The sequence below is a fragment of the Hylobates moloch genome, unplaced genomic scaffold (genome assembly GCF_009828535.3).
Source record: "Hylobates moloch isolate HMO894 unplaced genomic scaffold, HMol_V3 SCAFFOLD_9, whole genome shotgun sequence".
Classification (NCBI taxonomy): Eukaryota; Metazoa; Chordata; class Mammalia; order Primates; family Hylobatidae; genus Hylobates; species Hylobates moloch.
In genome coordinates, this window is record NW_026652284.1 from 72953574 (window position 1) to 72980746 (window position 27173).

Consider the following 27173-nt stretch of genomic DNA (forward strand, 5'->3'; position numbering starts at 1 on the left):
AGTGTCTAGTGCAAAGTAGGTGCCTAATATGCATCCTTACTATTCTTCATTTCAGGAGTTTTCAGTGATACAGATGATCTATCCATTACTTTTCCAGCCACTGGTAATCTCTATTCAGACCCAATTTTTCACACACAATAAATACTTAGAAATATATAGATCAGTGTTTCTCAAAATATGGTTGAGAAACCACTAGCATCAGAATCACTTATGGAGCTTATTGAAAGGGAAATGTCTAGGTTCCACTAAATTTGAGTCTTTGAGGATGGGCTCAGGAATGTGCATTTCATGAGAAGCAATTATTTGTGTAAAGCTAGGGAAAACTGCCTGGGAGGTCTGAGACAGGACTCCTCATCTTTCACCATTGGTAGGAGTCAAACACAACGGAGAATAGACTGAGGATCTGGCTTGAGACTTTGCCAGCTGAAAAATCATTGCTGTTAAGAGTCTGGGCTTTGAAGCTAGAAACACTTGAGTCAAAATACTGGCTTTGTCACTTACTTGCTATTGAATCTTGAGCAGGTTACTTACTCATTGTGAGTCTCAGTTTCCTCCTATGTAAGATATGAGTAACAATGGTAAACACCTCAGAGGATTTGGAAATGATTAAAAGAGATAATAATACAGGTACTTTATAAAACCTGGCACTTGGCACAGAGTGAATGACTGCTAAACATCCATCTTTATCACCACTGTCATCGGATTGCAGGAAAGCACTGGAAGTATATGAGTAATAAAGTATTTGTTGAAAACTCCCAAAAGTTAAACTGTGGAATGGTGGGTTCCTCAGTGGGACAAGACAGCTAGAAAATAAATCTTAGATTTAAAATTGGGGTGCCATAAAATTTACTATCCAACTACACCACTTATATCCAGGATAAATGCTAAAACCAATGGAATGCATGGAATAGCTGAAATCTGGGATTTGCGCAGGCGAAACAGAATATGGCGTCACTTGATTCATAATCTGACCTCCACACTGCAGAGAACTTGTCTTCAAACGGAAAAATACCAGCATTGCACAGTCTGTCACTTTCTGCTGGCATCTAAGTAAAGGTCATCTGTATATGCCCCCAACTGTACAAAAAATCAGAGTTATAGCTATGCTTTCTATATTGGTGTTCAATAAATTACTTCGTTGTTTAGCAGGCTGTATTTTCCAGGAAAAGTTTCTTTTTAGGTTTGTCTCCTATGTAATTATTAAAATTATAAGAATACTGTGTGAACATGTTATAACTTAGGTTCTGTAGTTGGAAGTGCAAGCATGAGGCAGAGGAGAACCATAAGTAAAGATTTACAATAGTTAGATTATGTGGCTTCTATTCTGGTGTCATCACAGCTGGCTGTGTGATCACAGGGAAATCACTAACCTTTGCTGTGTTATACAACTCCATCATCTGCAAAACAAGAAAAATGCCACCTGCCCTAAGTCCCTCAGAGACTGGTGATAAGATCAAATGAGATGTCAGAGTAAGTGCTTTGAAAAAGTATGACAAAAGAACGCTCATTTTTAGTAAAGAATGGAGACTCACTTCTTAAACAGTGAGCACCCATATCTCCTCCTAAGCCACCAAGTAGAATTGTAAGAGGCAATGTGTAATTATAACAAAGCTCAAAAGATCTGGTCTCCTGGGCCTCATCTTCCTCACCCTCCCATTGTTGTGGCAGGTGATTAATCATCAGGCTTCTTGACTTCTCTCTTTGCTGGCTGGCCACCCTAGGGTCATAGCCACTTTTCAAATCTGTCTTTGGGCTTTGCAGCTACGCAGGGCAAAAAGCCTTCCCTGGTGTTAGGGCATGCCAAAGCTGAACCTGGAGCCACCATTAGCCTAATTGACAGCACGACATTCCCCTGGGGAGAAGAGTGATAATCTAGCTATTTATCTTGTCTGTAAGTTTATCACCACTGTGCTAAGGCAGAGATGCTGAAATATAAAAATGAGGTAATGCACATTCTTCCCAGACTATGTGCTATTAAAGCCAGGTTGGGGGTCAGAAGAATAAAAGGTGAGCATCTGGGATTATGGTACTCTCTGTTGCTGCTTAATATCTCAAGTGGCCTTGGAGTAAGGGGCTTCTCATGAGGGCACTAAAGGACATCTCATTGTAATTGGGAGCAGGCTGGAGCTGTGTGGTCACTGCTACCTATGGAGTGGCTGCCTGCAAGCGACTAGACTGCTGCTTTTCTGCAAGGCAGGAGAGGCCCATTAGAAACACGAAGGGGTGGTTTAACTCTGCAACAAGATGTGTACAAATGTAAGCCTCCTATTGAAACCCATGCAACAGCTTCCAAAGTTAATTAAAAGCTAATTTTCTAATGAGATGGCAACACTGGCAACAACATGCTATCAGTATGAGAGCTACAGCCAGCAGCCGATAAGGGAACAGGCAACCTCCCTCTTACAGGATGGAAGATCCTACCTGCACCCATTAATTAGTCTCCAGTTGTATTGTTTTAATGCTAGCCACTAGTATAGACTGCTATAAAAATCATAAATTGCTTTGGCATTGCCACGGTATTGTCGATACTTATTTTACAGCAGGGCTATTTCTAGGCATAACATCTCAGGCAATGAAACCCACTCCTGGAAATAGTAAATCTAGGGGTAATGCCATGGACACTCCGTTAGGTCAAGTGCCATGGACATTTTAATCCTTTTGGCAATTGTTAATTGTAAGCCAGATTTGCAATTAGCTTTAATAGAGAGAAAGTGCCTTAAATTAACCGCACTTATGTTGGTTTTGCCTCTTGTTTCAATTTCAAACACATAGTCAAGCAAGATGACTCTTAGTCATTGTCTTAATGATATGGGTCTCCTGGCCATAGTCAGAATGTGCCAGACACCTGTGGCCATTCCTAGGCATTCTTCACAGGGAGTGTATAATGATGTCATGCAACTAGATGCTGAGCATCACCAAGAAACAACACACATTACTATAGAAACTCCAAGATTCTGGATACTTAGGAGATAGCTTGTTTGTTAAATTCTATCAGTAAATAGTTTGACGAACTATTTAGAGTCTCTAAGATAATCTAAAAAATTGAATAAAACGTTATCATATAGTCACTTAATGGTAAGCAGAAAGTAGAAAAATACTCTTCTCTTATTCTTTGTCATATATTCTCTTTCTCATAATCTCTCTTTTGGATTCTGCCTCATCTCTTCATTCATTCATATTCTCTCAATATCATGTTTTTTCACTGTTTCTTTTTACTCTTGCTGTCTTATACTTATATTCTAGTGCTCCCTAGAGTTATCTGAAGCTTAGAATATGGTGGTAAAGCTACACGGTTATCAATTCATTGAAACTTCAGGAAATCCCACCCCACTATTTCACTGGACAACATTGAGTCATATGCCCACATTCAAGCCAATTACCAGAAAGGGGAATGAGACCATATAGTTTGCTCAAAGTAATGAAGACTGGAGCTAGAACTGGCCTGACCTCCCCAGAAACAATGGCTACAGGGAGGAGTATGGATAAACACTTGGATAAACTTTGGGTTCTGTTTGGCAGGATAAAGGGGAAGATGCCTGCTGGAGGATTATAAGTGTCTGCTACAGAATTATAAGTAGTTTTTAGGGTGTGGCAAACAAAGAGGGGAGAAGAATCTGAAAAATACTCTCAGGATTGTTCCCAGAAAATAAGATGACTAAAGTTGGACCCTCTAGAGAGGAAGGAAGTAGGGCTCCATGTTCTGTGATACTAAAATCTGCACGTGTTAGCAGGTGTGAGCAGAAGTGAGGTCTTAGGAAGAGGAAGCATCACATATCATTCATTTTTAACAAATGTTTGTTGAGCGCCTGGCACTACAGATAGAGTATTAAATAGGACAAAGTACTTACTCTCAGAAAACTTATTCTCTAGTGGAGAAAAGAGATGAAAAGCAAATTAAGCATATAAATAAAGTCATTTTAGATTGTGAAGAAACTCAGACTAATACAGCAGAGTTCTTGGCTTAGGACAGAAGCAGTTAACATTAGCTAGGTTTGTCAAGGAAGGCATCTCTGAGGAAGTTATGACAAAAATGAAGTAGTAATGGGAATTTTCAATGAGCTAAATATCTGCTACAAGTGACAATCAGCTAAAAGGCACGTTCCAGAAAATTCTTTACTTGACTTGTGCTGGTTTTACTTGACTTGTGCTTTCTTCGCATGTGCTTCATTTCTGAAGTGATAATTTAATAACTGTGATTAAGAATCATTACTAAGGACATACAGTCTGCTACAATTTTGTTTAAGTTATTGATTCACTCAATAAATATTCATTAAGTACCTACTATGTGCCAGGCATTATCCTGGTCAAGTGGTGAGGAACAACATTAACAAAACCAAGGACATTCCTGCTCTAGGGGAGCTGACATTCCCATCAAATTCATCATAAACCCATTATAAAATTCATCATCAAACCCATTATAAAACAAGCAAACCAACAATGAGATAGATCCTAAGCACATTTGCAAAGGAGAACACTAGCTTAGAGATATTAACTACCTTGAATTACATTACAGTTCAAAGTACTGAATTTTTAAGTTATGCACACTGCCTTAAATAAACCAATAATACAAAACAACTGTGGTAGAAATTCAGGCAGTAACTAAATCTGATGAAGGTAGTCTTCAAATTATTCAGAGTGAAGACTTATGTGAAACATGAATGTATAGGTGCATTATTCCAGGAAGAAAAGCCCAGAGTATTTTCAAACGGGTTTGTTAATTCAAAATGTATCCAGAATCACCAATTTAGAAGTTACATATACCCCCCAAAGGGAGCTTTCAAGTAGATTTCAATGCAAAAGGGAATATTAAAGAAGAATACATACCAAGAAAGTAGCAGTGATTTCTAAAGAATACCATCAGTGACTCTAAGCCCCCAAATGTATCGAGGTGGGTGAAAATTCCCAAAGACAAATATTAAAAAGTTTTAGTTGTTTATGTTCCAAATAAGAGAAAGGTCTGGGAAGGAAGGTCCAGGTTTGCCTGTTGCTGAGGTCCAGTTGTATAACACTGACAATCAGTAGAAAACCAATCTGATAAGGCCCCTTGAGTTTTCTGCTTTCGTTGTCAAGAAGAATCATCTTCATATAGGAAAGGCAGGACAAATGCTGGTAAAAGGAAGTTGAAGCCCTAAGTTTATAAGAAAACTGTAAGAATTTGTCTGCCTCAATTGTCCCTTAGCGTTTATATGTTACTTATTTAGAACTTTAGGAAACTTAATCAGTTTATCCGTCTACCCTTGGTATTCTTAAGAAATCATGAAGAATTCAAGTTTTGGAAGACTAGAGGTAGGTAAACTTAGTCTTGACATACAAAAGAAGGTCAGAGAATTTTACTCCAGGCAAGAGTCTACAATGGACTATTTAAAATATATTTTGTGAGTACTTGAAATGAAGTCAACTTTGTTTAACAAAAACCTATCTTCGGCTCATTTTCTTTTGAGATAATGTTTCTCAAATAAAACATTATGGAAATGCAGTAAACTATACTACATACCACACTGTGTTTAATCAATTCTCTATTTGGAAACATTTTTTTTTTCTAGAGCATAGTACAGCATGACCTTAGATATTAAATATAAAAACTGGCAAACTAAATGGAAATTGTATGACCTACTCAAATATATCTCTTACTGAAAGAACAATTTAGAAGCTAAATAAATGTAGTTAAAAAAAACTGGCTCTAGAGTCAGACATTTTTATTTGGCAACCAACATCCATTATTTCTAGAATATGATCTTGAAAAAAATTATCTAAGCTTTAGATTCCTTAAAGTAAATCGGGAATAACAATATTATCTATTTTCTGTGGTTCTGTGAGGATCAAAGACAATGATACACTTAAAGTGTTTACCAGTGGGCCTAGGGTGACAGAGTCCTCAATAAATGATAGCTTTCGTTGCTATTTATTCCTTGCTAATTAAACACAGTGGTTTTGGTAGTTGTAAACCTAAGCAATGCTCAAGGAAAAGGGGCCAATATAATAGCATAATAAATTTAAAAACTGTTAAAGAAATTATCATATGAAGAATATTAGTAATAAGCCCTAATCTTCTCACATGTTAATATAATGCTCCATTAAAATCATATTAATAATCATTAATGTTAATTTTATTTCAGAGTGAGCCCTGCCAAAGTAGTCAGAGAACTGTGAAGTCATGCATAATGAATGCCTAAAACATTATAAAATCATGTGAAAAAACAGTATTGATGCACACATAAATGGCTCACTGAAAATAATGAAGAAAACACGACCACTATAATTTGCATATTTTGGTGCCCAGTTAGAGCTGTGGAAAAGTACTTCCCCACGAATCTGTGCTGTACCCACCACTCACTGAGATGCCTTGTTAAGCACCATGCACCCAACCAGACAAGAAATTCATTTTTCAGTCCTTAATTTGGGAGTGTGCTAGGCAGTTCTGGAGGCTGCTAACTAAATGACCATTTCCTAGTGACTAGTACTGCGCTATGGTAATATGAGGCACATTCCTATTTACTTATTCTTTATTCAATCCACTAACTGAGTTCCAGCTACAATACAATGACAATCTAGGAAAGAAAAAATTAGACATGCAGTCAGCCCATGGAAAGATAGCAGGCTACAGAAATAATTCTAATGCTTAATGGGCTGTGGAAAGTGCCTTATGAAAGGTACAGTTGAAATACTCTGATGAGAAAATGTAATTTCAGTTGAGTCTTGAAGCACCAATACTAGAGATCTGTGACTGAGTAGCCAGTGACAATGGAGAAGGAACCTAGAAAGTAGGCACAGAATGATCCAAGAGCAGAGAGGGGAATCATAGGTGAGCATCAGGGAATAGAGGTGGCTAATTAGATTGGGACTAGGGGTTCATGTAGATAAGACTTTGAGGAGCTAGAAGAGGACCTCAGACTGAACCCTAAGAACCACTGAATTTTAGGGCCAAAGAGAAAAAAAGGGAGGCCACAGAGGAACCTGTAAAGAATCAGAAAGGAAACTGAAAAGGTAGGAAAACATGGTATGACAGAAGCCACAAGAAGGAAAGGTATCAAGCAGAAGACAGTTTCAAACAGTATCAAATGCCAGAGAAAAGCAAAGTAAGAATTGAAAAGTGTCCACTGAATTGGGCATTTAGGAGATTATTAGTAAGCTCAGCTAGAGCAGATGTGGTGGAGATGTAAGAATATAAGCATAAATACAATAGATCAGGAATGAAAGGAAGGTGAAAAGGAGATATAGTGAATGGAGATGAAACTTAATAGAGAAATGTGACATTCGGTTAGAAGAGAAGACAGAAATGGTAGCATTCAAGGCCTGAAATAAGATGCTCACAGTAAGGAAGAATAGGGAAGGATTCAAACGTGAGCACAGATGTGAAATGGACAGGATATGAAGCCACCATGGATTGGCATTTGGCTGAGAGGGAAGGAAGAGGAATTGTGTAGGTTTTTAAAGAAAGATGTGCCATTGATAGAAGTAGAAAATGTTAGAATATGAAGAGCACAGAGAAAGAAAGTAATGGAGTCTTCTTTGGATGATCTCAATCTAAGGTCTTTTTGAATCTTATTTTCTAGATCAATGGTATCTAAAGTAGAGATTATGCATCTTCAGGCATTCAATATGTTCTCTGCTCATTGACATCTCTGCAGTGCAGTTTATGTGCTACAATATTGCAGGTGGCTAATTTTGTAAAAATTAGAATCTTTATAATACTTTTAATGAAACTAGAGTTATAATAAAAATCTTTTTACAATGCAGAATTACAGAGGTTATCTTGTAATATAGTACTTAAAAGAGTGGTAAAACAAGAGATGTCACATAAAACTTAAGAGATGTCCTGGGATTAATTTGCTGATTTTTAAAACTTTTTCATAGGACTTCTCTATTTTTACTCATTCCCCAGATTTCTTCAAATTTTATGGCTGAAAATGTCACCTTATATGACTCCCAAATTTGCATTTCTAGCCTGGACTCCTCTCCAAAACTCAAGTCTTAGATATTCAACCATCTATTCAACATCTCTACTTTAACCAACTAACAAGTATTCTTTGAGCACTTACTGTATGCCAGGCACTAGTTTTAGCACTTTGAACACAACAATAACCAGACAGAAATCTCTGCTCCTGTGGATCTTTCATTCCAGTGGAGGGAAAATGAAAATAGACAATATGCATAATAACTAAGCAGAATAGATGGGATGTTCAAAAGTGATAAGCACTGAGTAGTAGAGAGGTAATATTATGGCAAGTGGCTTAGAAGTGCTCTGGCAGGACAGGGGGCATCAGGTTGAAATCTTAAATAGGGTAGTTAGGGTGGTACCTCAATAAAGAAGGTGACATTTGAGAAAGATTAGAAAGAGGTGAAAGAGTGTGTAATATAGAAGAGTCATTGTAAAGCCCCCGAGGTCAAAGCATATCTGGAGAAATCAGAAGAAGTCTGAATTATGGCTGTGGCAGAGTAAGTGGGGCAAATGGAAATGCTGATCTCCCCCTTGTCTGTCTTCTTTTTCTAAATAGCACTTATCACCACCTGGAATAAAATGTGTGTTATATTTGCATGCATTTTTTTTATTTTTAAATTTTATATCTCTGTTTACCTACTTCTCCAGAATGTGAGTCCTATAATAGAAATTCATCAGTTTGAGTTTGCTGCTGTATTTCCAATAGCTAAAAAGTATCTTGCATGTAGTAGAAACTCAATAAATATTTGTTGAGTGAATAAGTACATTAAAAAGAATATAGCATCTACTAAAAATACAAAAAATTAGCTGGGTGTGGTGGCGGGTGCCTGTAGTCCCAGCTACTCGGGAGGCTGAGGCAGGAGAATGGCATGAACCTGGGAGGCGGAGCTTGCACTGAGCCTAGATCCGCACCACTGCACTCCAGCCTGGGCGACAGAGTGAGACTCTGTCTCAAAAAAAAAAAAAAAAAAAGAATATAGCAATACAATATGCTTGTATCTGCCTATATTTATATATCTTTTGATTTAAGAAAGCAAAAATTTGGGTGTTCTTATAATCAGACAGAGAACAGGGAACAAATAATTTACATATTTTTAAATGAATATGAAGGTTTCATGAAGTCTGGGAGGCTAAAGAGCAAAACCACAAATACATAAATATTAACAGAGGATATATCTGGGCAATATAATTTGGGTTTATTTTTTATTAGCTTTTGTATTTTTTGAATAATGAACATATAATTGTATGTTAAAGAGTAACAAAACTATAATTTTATCTATCTATCTGCATATACATACGATCTAAACCTGTGATCTGCTGAATTGATTTGAACTTTTAAAGTAGAGACAAGCGGGTCAGTGTACGTGAGCCTTGCTTTGGGATCTTATTATAATCTTTGGTTGAGTAGACTATAATTGTGGTGTACCTCCACAAGCCACAATTTAATGAACCTGGAGCCTCATTTCTAGGACCAAAGAGAATTGGGAACCTGGAGCTCGATAATGCTGTTTTGTTTCATTAAATGTTCTTACTGTCTGTGTGGAAATAAATGTGACTTATCCCTGACAGATGATAAAAGGCAGCAGACATCATTAGTGTCCATCACATGATTCCTGACACCTACCAGAGAAAGGGCCTCTTGCTCATGATCAGAAGTAAAATCTTTCTACCGATTGATTTGAAATTGCTTCTTAACTTCAATGTTCAGATCTAGCCATGAAACCAAGAGTGGTTTCCTATTCCAACCTTAAAAACCTTCTTCTGAGGTTTTAAATCATTTCAGCTCTGTATTTCAGGGTGTTTCAAGGGACAGCCATGTTCACAAAGGAAGGAGGCTCCGTGGAATGCTTTATTAGAATTTCAAAAAAGTGCCATCTCTCAAACTGCTCATTACCAGGAGCAACCTGATGCCAAGCGATTTATGGTTATTAAAACATATAATTTGCATTTAAATTAAATGAATTAATAAATAGCAGAGATTAAAATAATGTGTTATATTTTCTTATTGTTTGTTGCCTTAATTTTTACACATGCTAAAATAAAGAATAAAATTTATGGGTCTTAATTTATTTTTGTTTTTTTTTTGTATAGAGTAGGTATTGAGAAAAATAAGAATTGGAGAAATTAGTCTCTATTATTTCCAGATTTTTCATGAGAATATGTTCTTAGATGCATGTTTTCCTCAAAATATGGCTGCTTTAAAAAAGAACTATATTTTATTTGTTTTAGAAGATATTTCTCAATGTTTTCAATGTAAGAAACTTTTAAAGAACATGAATAACCCAAATGCTTTGCTTCCAATTTCTTATATAAAATACTTTCAATAAATAATAATCTTAACATCAAATAATTAATATTTATTGAGAAACTATCATGTGTAAGTTATTATACCAGACAGTATGGTGAAAATCAAAAGTATAAGACCCCCCCCCTTTACATAAAGTATTGAGTTCAATTATGGATATACAACTTAAGGCAGGCCTCAAAAAACTTTTTAAATGCAAAACATAAAAATTCTATAAAAAACAATTCCAAGGTGATTTTACTGCATATAGTCAACCTGGAAAGCGATTGATTCAAAAACTCTTTCCAAGTAAATTCTGAGACTGGGAAAAACGGTGCCCTCCTGAACCTGAATCTCTCCTCAAGTCCTCCCCGCAGATGATAGTATCAAAAAACAGTGCAGATGAAATTACAAGTGATTCAAGACTTTAGTATTCCCAGGAAATAGAAAATCCTATGAACATCAGTTTGTCTATAAATACAGATATAAATGTCACATCACAACAAACCTCCTGACATAACTGTCAGCCTGTGGGTGAAGAAGAAAGAAAGAAGAAGAGAGAGAGAAAGAAAGAGAGAAAGAGAAAAAAGAAAGAGAGAAAAAGAAAGAGAAGGAAGGAAGGAAGGAAGGAAAGAAGGAAGGAAGGAAGGAAGGAAGGAAGGAAGGAAGGAAGGAAGGAAGGAAGGAAGGAAGGAAGGAAGGAAGGAAGGAAGGAAGGAAGGAAGGAAGGAAGGAAGGAAGGAAAAGAAAAAAGAAAGAAAGAAAAAGAAAGAAAGAAGAAAGAAAGAAAGAAAGAAAGAAAGAAAGAAAGAAAGAAAGAAAGAAAGAAAGAAAGAAAAAGGAAACTAAGACACATCATAAAAATGTAGAGCACATAGACAAGGCACAGACCCCAGAGAAAGAAAGTACAATACTAAGTGGAAACACTCTGGGTATGGTATCTTGTAGTTCACACCACTTGGTATAGGAAAGATGTTTAAAAGTGAGTAGTATTAAAGCAGCCAGTAGCTTTGTAAAGCATTCCTTCTTAGAAAAAATCATAAAAGTAGAGAGAGAATTATGTCCTGATGATGTAGGATAAATAAGAAAGAAGAAGAGGAGATAATTGAGGATCTTTCAGAAATTAAACAGTAACAGGTCATGCCAGTTCTTTGCTTCTCCCATACCACGATGACATTCATTAAAGAAATGGCCTCACTATACTGACAGAAGCAGGGATTTCTGGGCTGAGAACCCTACCCCTACCCCCAAAATGCCCAGGAATAGGAAAAAAAGAAAAAAAAAAGCCAATGACATACAGAGCTAATGGAAGAAGAAACAGAAAATTTAAGTCAAAATACTTCGGCCACTGAAATGTTATTTATCAAAAAAGAAGAAAACTGCCACAAAACCAAAGAATAGTCTAACACAATTTTTTTTAGTTCAGCTTAATTTCAAGTTTAATTAAAAAAATCTCAAACAAGCTTTTGGAAATTAGATATAGATATGTAGATATCAATAAGGATATAAATATAAACTAGAATCAGAAATTTAAAACAAAGAATATCAGTGGAAAAAAGAGGAAGTAATGCAATAAAAGTTTATTGATCTTAGTAAAGAAATATAAAGAAAAGACAAGTCCATTTCAGAAAAATAAAAGATATCCCAGATTTATAACAGATTCTACTGAAAGTTTAATAAGGGACTTTGAAGAAAAGCAGAAAAACAACAAAGAGAATAAAAATGAGATAAATAAATAAAAGGGTCAAAGAAAAGATGCTTGAAATGGAAGATATGCAAAAAATGTTTAACACACATATAATTGAAGTCTCTGGAGAAAAATTAACAGTCTAATATAACTGATATATAAAACTATAATCTTAAAAATCCGGACCCAAAAAAAACTTATTTTTACATATTCTATGGCCCCACTGTATGCATGGAAAACTCAAAAGTAAGAAAGTCTGAGATGGCTCCTAGAAAACAACTAGAATTTAAAGAAAAAAAAAAAATCATTGAAAGTACACAGGCAATAAGATCAAGTTACTTACAAGGCTGAAAAATTAAACTGCAGAGAAAGCAGAGTAAGATTATTGGCTGTTTTATAAGTAATAGATGAGAGTAAAAGGGTATAATGTAAGATTTACAGTCCACATAGTAAAAGGTAATTTATTTAAAAAAGTATATTAAGGGCAATAAAAGTATAAATACTAAAGTAACCATTAGAATAAAATTACCCACTTTCAAAAACACCAAAATGTTTTTTAAATAGCAAAGAAGCACTGAACAGAGAAACACAGTATATATAACAAAATACACACAGTAGCAGCAACATAAACTTAGGTATAGAATTGATACCAACATATCAGCCACATCAAAAAGTAAGAATAGGTTTAATTCATCTGTTGCAAGGAAAATTTTCAAATTGGCTCATAGAGCAAATGCCAACTTTATTTTCTATGTGAGGGGCAGACAATATACAGTGATTCAAAAAGGCCAAAATTACAGGGATGGGAAACGATATAGCAGGAAAATTAAACAATAAAACAGGAAGAACTGCAATATTCATATAAGAAAAAGCAGAATTCAGGCCAAAGCATTACGGATACTCTATAACACTTAAAGCTGCAATTCAAAGATGTAACAGTTATGAATATCAACACAGCAAATAACAGAGTCACCACCTTCGAAAATCACAAAGTACAGAAGATGCAAGGAGAAAAAACATAATAAAAGATGAGTTTAAAATATGACTCTCAGTAGAAACAAGTCAAATTAAGAAAAAATAAGTAAGGATATAGAAGATCTATGAAGCATAATTAATGTCTGATTTTTTATATCAAAACTGGACAATATTCCTTATAATAGACTGTATCCCCTTCTTCAGTATGAAAGAATCATTCCCATAAACGGATCACATATTAGGTCAAACAGAAAACATCAGCAAACCTCATAAAACAGAAATATTGCAAGCAACTCTAATTACACCATGGTAAAATTTAAATTTAAAAATTAAATTTTAAACATAAAGCTCTTCTACCTGTAAGTATATGTACGTCTGTATAAATAAAAATAAAATGTATTTTATATAATATAAAACTTTCTATTAAAGAACTCTTGGATAAAACACATACATATATAAAACACACACACACACACACACATATATATAGCACAAATATACATGTAACTTCTTATTAAATGACGCTTGGATAAAAGGGAAAATCCAAACAGAAATTACAGAATTTCTGAATAATGAATTTCTGTAATAAACTAAAACAGATATATGAAAGGATATTTAACATCTTAAACATCTAGATCAGTAAAATAAAATAATTTTAAAATGTAAATTACATTTTCAACTTAAGAAAATAAAAATGTAGTAAAATACTAAAACCAAGAAAAGCACACAGTAGGTTAAAAACCATAAAAATATTAGATCAAAAAATAAAAATCTTTATTCTTTGAAAATAATAAACAAAAAAAAACCACTAGATAAATTAATCAAGAAAAGGTGAGAAAATCCAAATATACAACATAAGAATGACAAGGGGAAATAATTATTGATACAGATAAAACATTTTAAATAAAAAGAGAATACTTTTCTAAGCTAGTAAGAGACTACTTAGTGATAACTTGAAGACCTAAGTGAAATAGATAATTTCTTAGGAAAATACAACTTACCAAAATTAACCTCAGTAGAAATACAAATTTAAATAGGCCAATTCCCAAGGAAGAAAGAGAGAAAATACCAAAGAAGCACTTCACAAAATAACAAGACATAGATGACTTTTGTTAGGTAGAAATAACACATCATAAATTGATTCAGTGTATATAGTGAAGAAAAACTCCTAAATTCTTTTTATAAAACAAGTGCAACGTTGGTGCTCACTTCTGAAAAATGTATCACAAAAAATTAAGGAACAATATCATATATGACTTTGATGCAAAAATAAAAAATAATTAGCAGACACACCTCCTCATAAAAAAAGTAACACAGCAAGGCAAGTAAGATTGATACCAGTAGTGCAAGGATAGTACAATATTATGAAATGTATCCCTATAGTGGGACTTTCACATAGAAAAGTAATATGATTATTTCCATAGATGCTGAAATATATGATGAAAACATTCAACAACTATTTTAGTAAAACTTAGAGAACAGAAATGTATGGATACTTCAACATAAACATACACTAGATATATATATTCATGCATTTATTTTATGTATTCATGAATTATATGTAAATTACATATTTATACATTATGTACTACATGTTTATATAAAATATATAAATACAGTTTTATATATGTAAAATTTTATCAATTATATTACTCATATACAATTATATATTCACTTATTTGTATATTATATAATGGTATATAATTTTATAAATTATATATGATAAATTATATATGTGATTTGATAATTTGGTAACTTATAATCCATTTTGTATTTTATATAATTGATAAATAACTAATTACATACCATTGACTAGATATATGTATATATTCCCCCCCACCCCACCCCCCACACACACATAGGCACACACAGAATCAGTCTTAAAGTAAAGCCAGATTTTTATTTAGTAGTAAAACACAGTAATTCTTAGTAAGGTCAGGAGTAATGATGGCCACTATCTCTATAATCATTTAACATTATGTTGATGGCACTAATTACTCAATGTTCTTAGATAAGTGGTAACAATTAATGACATAAATTGGAAAGTATGGAAAGGAGGGGGCAACTCAATAAATGGTACTGGGACAAGAAACATAGAACTAACATGAATGTGACAGGTGGCAAGAAGTGCTCGAGAGACAATTAAAGCAGGGTAAAGGGGGATGTCCCAGGGTGGGTGAAGAAGTTATGATTTTACACTGGGTGATCAGGGTAGGCCTCACTGAGCTAGTATTAGGCCAATGGAAAAAAGTTAAACCTCACACCATGTACAAAATCAATGCCAGATGAGATTAAAGACTTAAGTGTAAGAGCAAAAGCACTGTAAGAGAAAATACAAACATATTTTCATGACCCTGGGGCAAGAAGCCTTTCTTTAAATCTCAGTAATTGTTTAAAATGACAAACATTGATGTGTTTGATTACATTAAAATCAGGAACTTTATTAATAGATACCACAAAGAAAGTGAAAATAGAAAACGCAATCTCTAATAGTATATTTGTGACACACAAATACACACATGAAACTGATGAAGATTAATATTAGAATATAGATATAAGTAATTCTTACTCATTTTTAAGACACAAAAAGTTTTCAAATGTGCAATAAATGTGAACAGAGCTTTCAGAGAGAAAATATAAATGGATAAAGTATATTGAAAGATGTTCAATTTCAATAGTAATAAAGAAAATAAAAATTTTAAAATGAAATATTTTTATACACACTTCAAAATGGAGAAAATTAAAATAGCCAAGCAATACCAAATGTTGGTAAGCTGGGCTCTGAATACATGGGTATTCATTTTATTATTTCACTGACATATAGATATATATACAATAGACGCATCTTTTATAAGTGAATCATTTCAGATTACAAAATGAAGAGAAAATGGAGATCAGACATGATCAGCGCATCCATGAAAAAGTTACACGGTAAACTTTCAAAAACTCTCTAAGAATTAAATATCTATTTCTAAGACATTATTTAGCTATTGTATTAGTCCATTCTCACACTGCTATAACGACATCCCGAGACTGGGTAACTTATAAAGAAACGAGGTTTGACTCACAGTTCCGCACGGCTGAGGAGGCCTCAGGAAACTCACAATCATGGCGGAAGGAGAAGAGGCACATTTTACATAGCAGCAGGGAAATGCATGTGTCAGCGCGGGAAAAACTTCCATTTATAAAACTAACAGATCTCGCGAGAATTCACTGACTATCATGAGAGCAGCATGGGGAAAACTGCAATCACTTCCCACCAGGTATCTCCCTCAACATCTGGGGATTGCAATTCAAGATGAAATATTAGGTATTGAAAATTCTACATTACAAAAGGTATTAAAAAAAACTGCATCAGGAGTTTTGTCTTACAGTGTGTCTAAAATTTCTTGAAAAAAACACTAGCTGGCCGGGCGCAGTGGCTCACGCTTGTAATCCCAGCACTTTGGGAGGCCGAGGCGGGTGGATCACGAGGTCAGGGTATCGAGACCACGGTGAAACCCCGTCTCTACTAAAAATACAAAAAATTAGCCGGGCGTGGTGGCAGGCGCCTGTAGTCCCAGCTACTCGGAGAGGCTGAGGCAGGAGAATGGCGTGAACCCGGGAGGCAGAGCTTGCAGTGAGCCGAGATTGCGCCACTGCACTCCAGCCTGGGCGACAGAGCAAGACTCTGCCTCAAAAAAAAAAAAAAAAAGAAAAAAGAAAAAACACTAGCTTATTTATTTGATAAAAGCAACATCTTAAAGTCTTTCCTCCTTTCTTTTGAAAACAAAACAAAGTTGCAGTACCACTAGGGATGTGACCAGCAAGGTGGGTTAAATGCAGACATCTCTCATCGTTACATGTGATGTCCCCCATCTCTCACAAGCACGGTAGTCAGTATAGGAATTGAATCAACAAATAGTATGGAATTAAGAGTGCTTGGACAAAAAATAAAATACAATGCCTCTAATAAAAGACTCAAAGTAACTGAAAAGAAAGTCTCATTCTACTCTTCCCGATTTCCACATTATATTCACTGGAATTTTTCCATAGTTTTCACATAATTTCATAGTGCTAGGGCAGTGGTTCTCAACAGTACAGATAGGGGTGATTCTGGACCCCACAGACATTTGAAAATGTCTGGAAACATTTTTGGTTTTGATAACAGGCAGGAGAGGTACTGCTGGCATGTAGCTGCATGCTAGCATCCAGTGATGCAGCTAAACATTCTACAATGCACACGGCAGACACCCACAACAAATAATTATCTGGCCTCAAATGCCAATAATGCCAACATCAAGAAACTCTGTTCTAGGGAGTGTAGTATTAATTATTCAAAAATATTTACCGTGTGCCTGTTATGGGTCTGCAACAATGCTTGGCATCAGAGATACAGCAGTAAAACCCAGAGTTCCCTTCTTAAGGATCTTAGAGTCCAGTGGGAGAATCACACAAATAAATTGATAACTATTGTGAAATAAATAAAGACAAGTGTGGCTTTCCCTACTTGGAATACCGTCTCATCCTTTTTTTTTGTTTGTTTGATGAAACAATCACCATCTCTCAAGATTACATCATAAGAACAGGAGTAAGTTGTGTTTTTGTTTTTAAGGTTCACTGATTTGTTGCAAGCACAAAGGACAGTGACAGGCATGTAGCAAGTGCTCAATAAGTATATTTCTTGAATGAACAATGAATAAACTCAAGTATCAGTTCCTTTTTGAAGTGTTCTTTAATTTTTCAGTGAATAAAGCAGACCCATCTTTTTTCACAGTGCTTTTGCTGTGGAATTGTGACAGATGACATACTAGCATCTAGAAGGGCAAGAGTTATCGGACAAATAAATATAGAATGAATGAGTGAATACTGAATAAACGAATATAGAATGTAATGGAAACTAGCAGGCAGATCTACTAGGTATATGGACTCAAGCTGTAGCTCAACAAAACATTTTCCTTCTAGTCCTCCCATAAGTTAAACACATAGAGACCGGAATCTTTAAACAAAATAGAATTGCTTCAAATTAATAATTTATAACTGCTTTTTCACCCACTCCTAAATTAGATATTTACATTACTTTCACTTTTTTGGTCATAAACAGTGATGCGGTTAACACATTTTTGCATACTACTGTCGTTGTCACATATAGACGAATTTCTGAAGTATATATGAAACGTAAAGCTTTTGAAACATAAGTGCATTCCAGAAAGTGTGTGAGATTATCATTCCCTCAAGCAGTGAATGAAAGAGATTGTTTCTTCACATCCTTAATTAACACTGAGTACCGGGCTGCATGTTAGATTTTAATTTAATGTGTTATAATCCAACAGTATTTCCTTTATGATTTCTAACTCATCAATCAACGCCTAGAAATAATTTTCCCTACAAAAAGATTCTAAAAATGTCTACCTATAATTTCTTCTAATACTTTTTATGGTTTCATTTTTTATATAGAAATCATAAATTCCACCAGAATTCATCTTGTTTTAAGTCATGATATAGGCATCTTTTAATTTCTAAAAGGATACTAAATTGTTCCAATACATTTAATTAATAATCTATCTTTCCATCTGCATGACATATATAATGCATTAAATGAATATTTAAATTTAGATTTGTTTCTGGACACTGCATTTTTTTCTGTTGATCTGTCTACTTTTCATTGACTATGACATTATTTTAGTTACTATAACTTTATAATATACTTTAATATATTGCAAATCAAGGTTTCCTTTTCTGTTTACAAAATAGAGGAAAATTTATATTTGTACAATGTTGAACCTTCCTATCCATGGAGACAGTTGGTGTCTTTTTAATTAAAACTTCATTATGTTATCCTGTAGAGCTTTTTTTTCAATGAACACTCATACATTTCTGCTAACTTTTTCTACATAGTCCATAATTTTAATTGCAATCGTGAAACACGTTTTTCTATTATGATATTTAACTAATTATTCTAATTATTGTGTTTATATAGAGAACAATAAAACTATTGATTATTACATACTTATTATCTAAAGAAACGTTATATAAATATTATACAATATTTTCTTAGTTTTCTAGTCAACCACATAATCTTAAAATTTTAGTTTTTTCCATTTTTTGCCATATTTATTATTTATTCCTGCTGTCTTAAAAACTGAATTACACTGGCTATCACTTTCAGAAAAATGTGTAACAGTGTAAAAGCATTAAACTGTCATGATTTTAATGAGAATACTTCTAATATTAAGCATGATAATTGAATTCTCATCTCTGTACTGAAAAGAATGATGATGGCAATGGGCTGAAACACATCATATATATAAAATATATAACTAGATTATAATAATAAAAGCAGCAACAGTAATAACAATGACAAATCTTCATTGGCCACCATTAGAGAGTGCTAATTCATTAATCTGAAATTTAATAAAGGGAAAGACTCAAGTATTTATCCTTCTTCTCCTGTATAAGCTGTATTTTCAGATGATCAAATAGTTGATAAAGAAGATTATTTTTAAAAATAATAATTCCACTTAATAAATGCTGAAGGAATGAAAGAAAATCACCATTTTGCAATGCCTAATGAGATAATGAATCCAGGAAAGGTGACGTTGATGAAAAAAACTTATTTTGCAGGAAATCACATTACTAGCACATCAACTCACTGGTAAGTCTAACATCACAAATGAGACCACCAAGTATTATGTAACTGATTAAGTACTACGAAATACTCTCAGCTTAAGAACTAACAAACCACAATCATAAAAAACTGGACCTAATCTAGCCTAATATCTCATTATCGGGTTATAGAAAATAAGAAAAATACAGGAATAAAATGACTAACACAATGAAAAGTACTAAATCTAGATTACTGGACATTCAAAAGGACAAATAAACAGCAAACAAAACTGCTGTTTTCTTCAGCAATTCGATGGCCTGGATTAATTTTTACAGAATAAAAGAAATTTAAGAGACACGCAACCAAATTCAGCATGGACTTAATTTTAAAATCTCTTGTAAATAGCCATCTTGGAAACAATTAAGGACATCTGAATATTGACAGTATTAGATTATATTAGGAAATAAGTATTTAATTCTACTAATAGCTTTCTGGTAATGTAAAAACAAGACAAAACAAAAAACCAACCAACAAAATCCCAACATTCTTGTCAGTTAGAGATGCATACTAAAATATTTACAGTAAAATGACATCATACCTGAAGTCTGCTTTAAAATACCTCAGTATAAAAACATGGTGAAAAGAGTGGGGATATATTAATAATTATTGAAACTAGGTAATGGGTAGATTGAGATTATTACATTATTCTCTCTACTTTTGTGTAATACATGTGGTTAGTGATAAAAAAGCAAGCAAGAAGTGAGAAAGTGGAAAAAGTAGGTGAGGATCAATGACGAGTCTAAATAAAAGGGTAGAGGTAGTTAACACAGTAAGTACATAGTTAAGTACATGAGAGTGCTAACCTATTAAAGTATAAGTGAGGTTCAAAAAAAAAAAAAAACTGAGAGAAGAGAGACTGCCTGGAACTTAGAATTAAGGCAAATAGGGTAGAAGTTGAAGAGCTGGAGAAGGGAGCAAAAGCACTCTTAAGCTACCTAGAAGGGCACTCCCTATCTGGATCTCAAATGTTTGGAAGCTAGCATCATAAAAGATTTTCACGTATGGGGTATTTCTCTTCAGTTTACCAACTTCCACACTGTTGTTTAGTGTAAAGCATCCTAATAGGCGCTAAGATTATAAACTCCACCTCATGGTCACTACAGCAAGAATTATATCCAACATTGTTTATAAAATCTTATTTTAGAAATTGCTGCAATTTAAGAGACTTTCAAGATATCTTCAATCTCACTATATCAACATGAAAAGAAAATCCCTCTGAATTTTGTGTTATCCTAGGACATACCTAGAAGGCAATCCAGTGAAGACCTGCCTTGTGACATTCAACAGAGTAATTGCAGAAGCAATTTGTTACAAGCAGATGCATAGTTGAACACTAAAAAGGATGATAAGCTAGAAAGAAATTAGATATTGAAATCAATTTCTTTTAGGCTTACCATGATACTTCAGTTTCACACAAACAATTGTATTTGAAGAAGTCAGGGAAAAAAATGCCATACTAAGATGGGTGCCCATGAAAACAGAACTTTACACATGCTATAGCCTTTATAGTCACCATTTACTTGATTGGTCCAAATATTTATAGTTCATTGTTATGACTGCCAAAACTGGCAACCACAAGGATTGTTGTCTCAATTAGGACAGTAAACAGATTGTCTCTTTTTTTAATGAAAAAATCTAAAATGTAATACTTCACAGTTTAACATGTTTATTCATCTAAACGAGCTAAAAAATAATGGTGCGACATCTGTTCGAGAGGCATTGGTACCTCAAATTTTGGCTGCCTCCCCACCAATTTGGTTGTTGTTTTAAAAAATGAAGAATAGGAGGGAGTACTGTCATCAAAAAATCTTCTGGCATGTAACGTATCGTATTTTTCTTGAAATAAGAATCACATATCTGTTGCTAGGGATAGAAAAACTGTATAACAAGGAGGCACTATGCTGAATGCGGCTACAGTTCAATTGTTTAACTCAATTACTGACCCACTATGGATATTTCCATACTGATATAGTCCTTTACATGACTCTCCCAGTTCCTTCTATACTTACGTTTAGCTAAAATATCAACAAAATGGTAAGAATGTTCCTGTAGGTTAAATTCATCTGCTACATTTTTTTTTTTAACCGTGGGTTGCACTGATTCTAAATATGGTGTAAGTGGAACAAAATCTAGCAAACAGCATTCTATCCAGGCTGCATTGGAGCAATTCTAATAAAAGAAGGCAGTGCTGCTAAGGGAGAAGTGGTAGGAATCTCCCAGAGAAGACCCAGGTAAGTGTAAAGAAGTCTAATTGTTGGTGAGGAGAGAATACAAAATTATCTTAGGTAGTCTCTGGCTCAACAACTTTATGTTATGGATGAAATACATTAAAATCGGCTGAGTTTAATTTCTAGAAGTTTATTTCTGATGCTCATGTATAGCACAATTTGCTCTACTGAATTATCATTGACTATATAATTTTAGAACCTGTAAAATATAGTGTTTTAGTAGTCACATAAACATTATAATGAAAATTGAGTTCTATTTTCATTTGGAGTGAAAATGCATGCTAAGTTGAATTCAAACATTGAGTATAGTTTTTAATAAATTCTAAGATAAAAATAGCATATTTGATTCCCTAGAAAAGAGCAATGTTTCTATTTTATAGCGACCTTAATGCTAGTTGTCTTGATTTAAAGAGAATCAGGATGAAACATATATAATCTCAGTACAACCAAGGACCATAATTGGTAAACGCTGAGTTGATTGATATTGTGATTTTTAAGTTTTATTTATTAAATTCAAACATTTTTTGATCATTTACTTTACACAAAGAAACTGTGACAGACTCTGAGAGGACTAAAAGGCATCAACTTAAATTTTAACATGCATTTATTAAATTTATATGCAGATGACTACACTACTGCAATTACAGAAATGAGTCAGAACATACTCTCAAGATCTTACAGTCATTGGTTGGGGTGGAAGTATTTCTTCTGTCCTCATGAAAAATTAAAAAGATAGAAAATCTTGAAGTATTTTGCCACCTTAAAACAACTACCCACCCTACATTTGTACTAAAATAGGCTTTTGCTTCTTTTAAAAGAAATTCTAGAGGTTATATTTTTACAATACTGTATCTCGTCTCAAATAAATTTATACATTCTTTACCCTGTCTAAACTTGCATGCAAAATAAGAACCAGCAAGCCTTCAAACTTCAATCACAGTATTCCATAGGCTATATTTTAAGTCTATTGCATTAGTTGAAATTTATTTTGCAGAGTATGTTAACAAACATATTCTAACATTTAAAAAATCATTACGATTTTTTCTGTTTTTGTCTTCTAAATTACTCTGAGCAGTGAATTATTGGAGGGAAAATACCCATGTCTAAAATTTGTGTCTGGTGCCAGTCTCAGATTTATGCCAAACACCAGTAGGTATTCAAAAGTGTGGTCCCTTTAAAACAGCAGGCCGGATATCACCTTTCTGTCTTCAAAGATTCAAACCAGACTTCCAATCTGGGATTTCTTTACAGAGGGTTGGCTGCTTCCCAGTTAATGTGAGTTTTGCAAAATTTGCATTTCATGAAAACAGTGTTGTGTAAACATATATTGTGTCACTTTACCTGCTATTTACTAAAATCAGAGTTTAGCCTTTGAAATTTATGGTTCTCTGGAGCTATTATAAATCAATCAGTCATACGAACAGACAAGCTGTAGACTCAGGATATCAATAAAACTAGGCAGTGAAATTTGCCTATAATTATACTATATTTAGATTAATAGTTATCAAAAACATTTTTCCCCAAAAAAAACCTCAAGGGTAAAACAGAATGGTAAAGTTTTTTTCAGGATGATGACTTTTCAAACATTTCCAAGAGCATAATCAGCTATTTTAAGTACTGTAAACTCTGTTATATTTCATTTGGATAAGTATCTAATAAGCAATTATTACATATCCTCTCATTTAAATTATCACTGAAAACTAGAAATAATCTTTATTTAATATGACTGTTTTTAACACCATATGGAAGGGGAAATAACTGAATGAAAATTGTTCACGTAAATGTGATGGGAGTGGGGGGGTGGGGAGCAGTATTTCTTGACATGTGGCATGTCACTCAGGAAAGTAAAAGGCCCATCATATCCAAAATGCCAGCTTGGATATTCCCTTGCCACCCACTTGACGAACAGACATACCACATGGCATTAAATGCTGCAACCTTTCCTAAAAATGCCACTTGGATTGGTCCGCTCTGGTGAGTATATAAGAACTCTTGGTCTGTCTCTTGAGTTTGTGAGTTCAAAGGGAAGAATCTAGTAAATAACACTGGCTAAATTTTGCCCTCAGATGTTTGGCATAAATGATTTGTGAGGATATTGGAACCTTTGGCTGTTTTCACACCAATGAAATAAACTATGCTACTTGAAAAAAATTCTACAGAACATAATGCTACACAGTCACATTCGACTTTTTGCAAAAGTACCAAAGAGTATCTTTTAGAAACAGTGCTTATAAAGCCCCATATACTCCTCAGAGATTTCCCAAGGATTTCTTCTCTTGGCTAGTAGGAAAACAATCTTAATATTTTATTTATTCTTCGTAAGTACAATGTATATAATATAAAACACTTTGTGCACATGTTTCCAACAATTTCATTTTCTATGCATCCTTACATAATGTAGTAGCTAATAACTCTTTCTGTGGACACGTATTTTCCAGTTTTCTAAGCTTTATGTGTTCAAGCATTGTAAAAACATATTTAAAAATTGAATTACCAGTAAAAATATTGAATGTACAGGTCATTATGCTCCCACAAATACAAAATACATTGAAAAATTATATCAACAGATAATTACATATGAAATATGAGGCATATATTTTCTATTATTTATTTTCTCCCTAAAGAGTTCTAATTGATTAACTCTCAAGAGACAAAATGTAATTTTATAAAACAACTGTATTGTTCAGATTTAGGACACAACCTAAGAAGATGATTCTGAATAGGTAAGATTTTTGCTATTACTGTTATGTGAAAAAGACTGCACAATTAAATGACAAATTTTTACATATCTCCCTAACAAGAGGGGCAAACTGATACTACAAGCAGCCAGAACAATATAATTAAAATAGAATTCCAAGGTTATATTAATAGAGTAATAAGTTAATTAAAACCAAGATCAACTGAACTTCTATTTACACCAGTTCAGACAGCCCAAGAGGAAAAGAACTCTATTTTAGAGACATATGTGACTCTTTGAGCTTCTGTCATCCAGGTGCCATTTCTGATGGAGCACATGTGCACTGAACAGTTGGCAAAGAAGGAAAAAGATTACGGTAGATGTATGTGCAGATAGTCTCTGTAATGATATAAAATACATCCAGAAAGAAAGCAGGGCTTTGTTGTAAAATAAAAAATTTCCCATGACTTTTTGTTCTTTCTGAATGTGATTTGAGTATGTTTCTGTAAATAAGAATATATACTAACTTATGATGTATATAGAACAAAAATAGACTTAGTCATGGGGAAGTGATGGAATTATACACATAAATTGGCAATGACATTTGAAAAATTTAGGATCTGGTTTCCATTTCATCTAAATGTATCATGTATAGGGTGGCTGTCAAAGCAGAAAGATATATTAAAGTATCCAGTAGCACATACTATACTGCATTGCTAGGTAAGGTTCTTTTCTTCACATCCTATGCAACTATTAAAAATCATATGTCTGCAAACTGAAAATATTAGCAGAAAGAATTAAAGATGTTACAGTTTCAGTATTGAAAGTTTTGGTCCCAAAAGGTGCTTTCATAAAGTCATTTCTCTTTCATGCACTGATTGTTGCTTAGCTAATCTTCATCTTGGTCCAGATCAGGGTCAACATCCGTGGTGAGTCTGAGATAAAAGAAAGCATAGAAAGCCAGTAGTAGTGCCAGTATAGCTGCAAGTACAAGGCCAACTTCCTGGGAAGAAAAAAAAAGTAGACTTGAAATTGATGAAAAAAGATTGGTTAACGTTATTAGTTTCACCAGATAAAATAACCGTATTATTCCACAGTCTAGAATGAATAATTCGAACCTAACAATCATATCCATTTTGTTTACCATTTTTTGCCATTAAGAAACTTGTTTTGTACTTGGCAAGTCCCAATGAAATGGCAAATACACCAGTGGGTGGGTCATTGGTATTATTATTTCTAGCTAATTTGTTTTTTCCTAATAGTAATATTAAAAATGTATCATTTTAATATATTTTTATAGTTTGGATATCAGGATGTTCGATATAAGCAATGCAGTTTGTATCTACACAGTTGATCTGTTTTCTATTTGAGTGTGTTTAACTTTATTTGTGGCTTCAATACATTCAGTATTAATGATAGCATTTGGGCACAGTTTTTTTTTTAAATTATCATTCCTTTTCATTGTAAAGAAACAGTCGTAACTGGTCTCTAGATTATATCTAGATGTATACATCCTCATTAAATGTGACTGTTGAAACTCTAATTTTTAAATTCTAAAGTCTATAGTTTACATTGCAGAGGAACAAAACAAAGTACTCTTCACTCATGAAGCATAATACAGTACATTTATCACAGCTTTGAAGGATGGGCCCAGATTTTTCATTTGTGATGTGATGTGGATTAAATTAATCAACTATATTGAAATAATGATAAAAATTTACTCATATATTATGATAAAAATCATATTCTCTCTCAAAAAGTATGTGTATGTGTATATCTCTGTGTGTGTATACCTTCCAGAACTTTCTTAACATTAACATATCATTTGGCCAAATCAAAAAAGAAAAAAAAACAAATAGAATGCCAGTTCAGTATACTAAAGGGCTTAATATTATATTCTAACTTCTACTGTATATTATGCCCTTTACCTGGCACTGCTTTACAGAGAAGCAATTCATTTGCATTTACATGAATGTAGTTTACATTTCACAAGAAGGTAAAATCAGTAATAATAAACTTCAAAAACATTAAAATGAATTTGGCTTATAATCAACATGGAATTTTTATGTGAATGTTGAATTTATAAATAGATATTTTATATAGATTTTTAGCTTCATAATTACATTTATTTAGATGTCCAAACTATGAAAATAAATATTAATAAACACCAATAGGTTGAAAAACTCAGTGCCAAAGATTTTTGTAAGGTTTCATTTTTTAAATCTAATATACCAATATAATGTCAAAGGAAAGTGAATTTTTTCTTTGTTGCAGTTGAAACACTTTGGCATCTCAAAAGGGCATGGCAGCATCAGACAGGTTTCATTTATTTTCTTATATCCACAGCTGTGTTCCCAGACCCATCTGGTTACATAGCTACTAATTTTAAGAGGATGTAATAAACAAGTGACACACAACTGCAAACTCCATCTGTTCTGTATAGTGGACAACAAAACTCTTCAACAGCAGTCCCCATTCACCCAAGCTTAATGCAAGAATTAAGTTTGTACTCTTGATTGGAGGTCATGATTCATATCTTATTGATAGTCAGTTCTAATTGCTGCTTTTCAACTCCTTGTCCTTAAAACAACTCTGTATCATTTCACTAAGTATTTTCAGAACATTCAGAGGCATGAAAAGGCATTTAAGGGATAGGAAGCAGAGAATATTCATAGAACATAACTTCAGAAGACCCATTAATTCATTACATCTGTTCAATGTACAGTGTGGGCATGGC

General features: G+C 33.7%; 1 protein-coding gene across 12 annotated transcripts in view; it reads right to left on the reverse strand.

Annotated features, from left to right (window-relative positions):
* Window positions 1-21880: 21880 nt before the first annotated feature.
* TRIQK (triple QxxK/R motif containing) overlaps window positions 21881-27173 on the reverse strand; it is an 86130-nt gene continuing 80837 nt past the window's right edge. For all 12 annotated transcript variants that reach the window (XM_032760034.2, XM_032760033.2, XM_058444490.1 and 9 more), the window contains one exon: window positions 21881-25439. In XM_032760034.2, the coding sequence (XP_032615925.1) occupies window positions 25326-25439 (114 nt within the window). In that variant the 3' untranslated portion in view covers window positions 21881-25325. The remainder of the gene's footprint in view (window positions 25440-27173) is intronic.